This window comes from Nycticebus coucang, chromosome 18 (genome assembly GCF_027406575.1).
Source record: "Nycticebus coucang isolate mNycCou1 chromosome 18, mNycCou1.pri, whole genome shotgun sequence".
NCBI lineage: Eukaryota > Metazoa > Chordata > Mammalia > Primates > Lorisidae > Nycticebus > Nycticebus coucang.
The window spans coordinates 75,079,249-75,084,381 of record NC_069797.1 but is presented as its reverse complement, the minus strand read 5'-3'; the positions used below and the strand labels follow the sequence as shown (position 1 = coordinate 75,084,381).

The window sequence follows — 5,133 nt, the reverse complement described above, 5'->3', positions numbered from 1 at the left end:
GTATTGTCTTAACTGGAGACCTCAGGTAGAATGAAGCTGGAGGGTGAGGAGTCACCCATGGGATGCTCAAAGGTAGTAGTTTGGCCCAGGGATGAGTGGAAAACTCGTGGGGCTCCTCAGGGATTTTAGTTGGGGGCAGAAACCAGCTTGGAGTCATGGAGAGGACCTCAGGGGGTCCCCATTCTCACCTTGGCTCAGGCAGGAAGGAGACCAACTGGGCCCTGGCAGAGAGGGTGCTGGGGAGCAGGCTCGGCACCTGTCCACCACTCTGGTCGGGGCCGCATCCTCCCTGCTCCAGAGCCTCACCCACAATCCTCCACAGAACAGTAGGGAGCCACCAGGGAGGCAGCAGGTTTACCTGCTTTATTGTTGTGGGCATAGGAGCCACTGTGGGGCAGTAGGAGGAGAGGGTGGGCCTGGGGACACAGGCGGGTCACTGCAGATGCCCGGAGGTGGGCAGGAATGTTGTAGGCCTGCCTCTCCCCTGTCCTGCTCCCTGCCATCCCCCATGCCAGGTCCTCAGCCTCCTGTGTGCGTGCAGCCTTGCCTCTGAGCTTCCTGCATACCTGCCTGGTGAGGAAATGACACAGGGACCCAACCATGCTTCCCAGTATCCCTGCGTACCAGCCCATCTGGGTCTCGGTCACAGAACTTGGAACACAGGAGTAGAGGCCTTACAAGGACAGACAGGACACACCGCTCCTCTCTGACTTGCTGGGTCTGGGCTTTATTTGTCCCTTCCCTGCCCACTCACCCACAGCCAGTCTCATGCTCAGCCATGCCAGGGTGGGCCCAGGGTAGGGCTGTTGCCCACATCTCCCAAGGCCAGGTGGGCCGCCTGGTTCAGCAACCACTATTCCTGCGCAGGAAGGCCTGGCCCCGCAGGGAGCACTGGAGCTCCGTGAAAGTAAGGGGGCCCACAGTGACTGCGCATGGGCCCACAGCATGGAAGCCGAGCTTCTCATAGAAGGGTACCAGCGCATCCTCACACATGAGCACAGCCCGGCGCACAGCCAGCTGGCTGCCCAGGTGGTGTAGGTAGCGCCACAGCAGCACAGAGCCCCTGCCCTGCTGCCGGAAGGTCCGGTGCACAGCTAGCACGTGCAGGTGGGCTGTGCAGCCCCCAGGCCTGTGCAGTGTCAGCGACTCCTGGGGACAAGAGTCTGGGTCACCTCTACTGGCACATGCTCCCCCAGACCACCTGTCCCAGGTCAACAGCAGGTATCTATCCCCTGAACACCTCCAGTCAGGGCCTTCTTCTTACCCAAGGAGGGCCCAAACTGGGAGCTGTACCCCCAGCCCTGGGAGGAAGCTTCCTGAAGATCTGGGAGGGATGAGCATCTTGCCCTGGGAGGGGACCTATGGCCTGGACTGTTCTTTCTGGTTTGGAGGAAGTAATCATCCCCACCTTATATGCCCTTCCCCACTGTCTGGCTGACTCCTCTCTTCAGAGCCTCCCTAGAGCTGGGTGCCACAGCCACACCCATCCTCACCTGAGTGAGTCTCTCCTTGTCCCAAAGTGAACCAATGATGAAGGCCACAAGGCGGCCCTCCTCAAACCAGCCCAGGGACAGCTCTGGACACAGGGTCAGAAAGTGCCGGATCTCATCCAGGTACAGAGGGCAGAGGCCCGAGACGGAGATGAAGGCTGTGGTGAAGGCACATGGGGGAGGGGTAACTCTGGTCTCTGCACCTGAGTGTCCTCTTAGCTGTCCTTGCCCCCACCACCCACCCCTTGAACACAGATGCACATTCTGGGACCCAGCCTCCAGGACAGGCGGTCTCCTCCCCACAGGACAGCTGGACCAGAATAGAGCATCCTCTGGCCCCTCTGTGGGCTGCTCACCTTCGCGCTCAATCTCAAACACACTTACGGCGTCCTCTGGGGTGAGGCAGCGGAACTCACTGGCGGGGAGTGTGTGGCGCCTCTGGCAGCTTGGTGACTCTGGGATTCCAGGTGGCAGGTGCAAGGCCTCGGGTTTCAGAAGGTGGATGCTCTGGGCGGACATCCTGGCCGCTGGGGTGACCTGACTGCAGGAGTGAAAAGGAGGCACCTGTCGGAAGCCACCCAGGTCCTGCATCTACCTCCTCCAGCAGGAACCGCCTCCTCCAGCAGGAACAAGAGTGGGGCCAGCCCCCAAAGCGACAGGCACATTCCCCAAGTGCCGGGATTACACATGGTGGCCTCTCTCCTCACCTTTCCTTTGAAGCTGGAAAGATGCATGGAGCAGCCCTGCAAATCTCCAGACTGTCCCGCTGCCCTCGGGTGCAGCTGAGCCCAGAGACGGGGGTCTTGGGCAGGGCACCCCAACACTGCTGCCCACAGAGGGAGGAGGATACGAGCCTCCATGGACCACTTCTAAAGCAATCGTGCAGTGGGCAGCCGCTGGGCCCCCCTGCTGCCATTCATGTGGTTAATTTTACCTGCTCAGAGGGAGACTACGTGTCCTTTGGGTGCGAGATAGTATGGCTGGGAGCTTTTTAGGAACCTGCAACCCTCAATCCTGCAAAAAAGCTCCTTAACCAAAGTGGGCCTTTAGGGAACCTCCACACTTACCTAGATGGCCTCAGACTGCCCCCCCCAACAGGATTCAGCAGGAAGGGGGAGGTTAGAGGGAGTCAGGGGCTATAGCCGGTTGGGTGGGGGGAGAAGGAGCAGACACAAAGGGTGCACAGGACACCCTTCGTCCTATGTGCACAGCTCATCGGACGTGTCCCTGTGGGCACCCTTATCTCTCTCCATGATTTGCAGTTCGCAGAAATGCAGTTCTCAGAGGAGACCATCCCTCCCTCCACCTCCAAAGATGCTTAAAAAGCCCCAGGGTTTCCACATTTCTCCCCATGTCTAGAGCTCCAAGCAGGGGTAGTTCCTATCCCTGCAGGCTGAGAGCCAGGGGCAGGGATCTCACTTACCTGGCCTGTGGGGGCCCCAGTGTTCCCTCCACAGAACCAGCTGCCCTGGGGGCCTCTCTGCCGGCACAGGGACCAGAAAAATCTGGGGTTCCTGGCTGTGAGGCTGCTATAGCAGGTGTCACCCAGGCAGCATGTGATGTTCTCAGAGATTTCTAATCCCCCGCTGCCCCGCCTCCCGCTTAACACCAGGCAGGATGATGCCAGTTTCCTGCCCTGTCCCTGTCCAGCTAAGGGCAAATGTCAGTGCTGGTGCACTGGATGCAGAGGGAATTACCAGTGGCTGACTGAGGCCCCAGGGCATGGGGAAGAGAGCAAAGGGCTAAGCCCGGGGCTCCAGCTCTAATCCCTGCTCTGTCACCAACTGGCTGAGCACTAGCAATTCCCCCTCTAGACCTCGGAGGCTTGAGCAAGGCTGGCCCTTCTGAGGCTCCTTCCTTCTCATCCTCACTGGCCTGCCCCAGGCAGCTTCCCATCCTTCCCCTTCACTTAGTCTACCAAGGCCTCCTTCAGGACAGACCACTCAGGACTGATCAGAAGACCTCCTCAGGCTTGGCCGTTGGGCCTGGTGGGGGGAACATGTCCAGGATCTCAGCTGGGCATCCCCATCTTCAACCTCCAGTGTCCCCAGAAAGACAGCCTCTGTTCCCCCACAGACTCTGTGGCTTCATTGCACTCCCTGGAGGCCAATCACAGTCCCTTGGAGCTGCATGAGGCAGGTAGGACCTTCATTGACCCGGCCATGTCTCTGTTCTTTCTTTCCAAAAACACCTCTAGACATGTGGACACTCAGAAAACAAGATGAGGCAGCATATTAAACATGGTTAAGCTGGGGGGTTCAATCCCCTACAGGGCAGGGGAGGGGGAGGATGATGCCGGGAACTTTTTTTTTGGAGACAAAGTCTCACTTAGTCACCCTCAGTAGAGTACTGTGGCGTCATAGCTCACAGCAACCTCGAACTCTTAGGCTCAAGCAATCCTTTTGCTTCACTCTCCTGAATAACTAGGACTACAGACTCCCGCTACAAAGCTCAGCTCTTTTTAGAGATGGGGTCTCACTCTTGCTCAGGCTGATCTTGAATTTGTGAGCTCAAGTAATCCACCTGCCTCAGCCTCCCAGAGTGCTAGGATTACAGGCGTGAGCCACTGTGCCTGGCCTATGCTGTGAACTTTTTCCTGATCAACACACCACCGACCATGACAAGGAAAGTGAGAGGGGTGAGGGGCCTAAAGGGTGATGGGTACAAAGATAGGGGCACTCCCTAAAGTGAAGTTAAATGAAACATCCAAAATTTCAAAATGTATTCATTTTGAGTCCAGTCGTGTTGAGATGATCCTGAGGCATTTGAGAACGCCCAGCCTCCTCCCAGCTCTGGGGTGTCTCCCCTCAAGGGGCTGTAATCAAATCCATCTGACCAACAGGGTAGACTCAGGCAATGTACTTTGTGAGTAGGGTTGCCAGATTTAGTGAATAAAAGTACAGGACTCCCAGTGAAATCTGAATTTCAAAAAATGAACTATTTTTTAAGTAGAAGCACTAGTGGAGCACACTTAGACTAAAGAATTATCCAAAAGTCAAATTTTACCAGACATCCTCTATTTGTGAGGCCTGAGAAAGGGAGTGATCAGTGCAGCTTGGGGAAATGGCAGTGAGGAAGCCACATCACAGTTCAAGAGAAGGGGGTGCTGGGCCAAGGGCAGGGCTGAGCCCCTTGGCCTCCAAGCCCTACAATGTACACGGTGCCATGTGTTGTCATGGTCACCATTACTATGACCTGTCCAGGTCTCTCCACTTCAAACCAGAGGCACTCATTCCTGACTACACATTGGAATCACCTGGGAGTTTCTAAAAATTCTAACACCTGAGTCATCCCCAGAGATTCTGATCTCGGTGCGGGTGGGGGTGGGGGTTAGAAGATCCTGGGTGATTAGCAGCTTAGCCAGTACTGAGAACCACTGCTCCAAGGTCACATTCTCCAACAGCCTTTTGGCCATGAATTTGCATCCTGTTTGTCTTTCCAGTGGAAAGACAGTGCCATGGCCAACACACGGTACCCAGCCCATGTGTGCACACAGCTTTTTCACACAGGCAACTTTCTTCCAGTAGAGTTTTCAACAGAGCCCCACTGTGTGAGATAGACCAGGAGCAGCAAAAGTGAGGGTACACCACAGGGCCCAGGCATGACCAAGGTGGAGGACAATGTGGGCCCCAAGAGGGACCCC

At 56.5% G+C, this 5,133-nt stretch overlaps 1 protein-coding gene across 3 annotated transcripts; it reads right to left on the bottom strand.

Annotated features, from left to right (window-relative positions):
- Nucleotides 1-150: 150 nt before the first annotated feature.
- Nucleotides 151-4,439, bottom strand: AANAT (aralkylamine N-acetyltransferase). Of its 3 annotated transcripts, none has more exons than XM_053569995.1 (3): nt 1,847-4,439; nt 1,494-1,648; nt 151-1,149 (listed from the first exon to the last, which is right to left on the bottom strand). In XM_053569995.1, the coding sequence occupies exons 1-3, from the start codon at nt 2,079-2,081 to the stop codon at nt 844-846; spliced, it is 696 nt and encodes a 231-aa protein (XP_053425970.1). In that variant the 5' UTR covers nt 2,082-4,439; the 3' UTR covers nt 151-843. The 3 variants fall into 3 exon arrangements, with proteins under 3 accessions (XP_053425970.1, XP_053425968.1, XP_053425967.1); XM_053569993.1 differs by having other exon boundaries at nt 1,494-2,031; nt 2,914-4,439; XM_053569992.1 differs by having other exon boundaries at nt 1,494-4,439.
- Nucleotides 4,440-5,133: the final 694 nt, after the last annotated feature.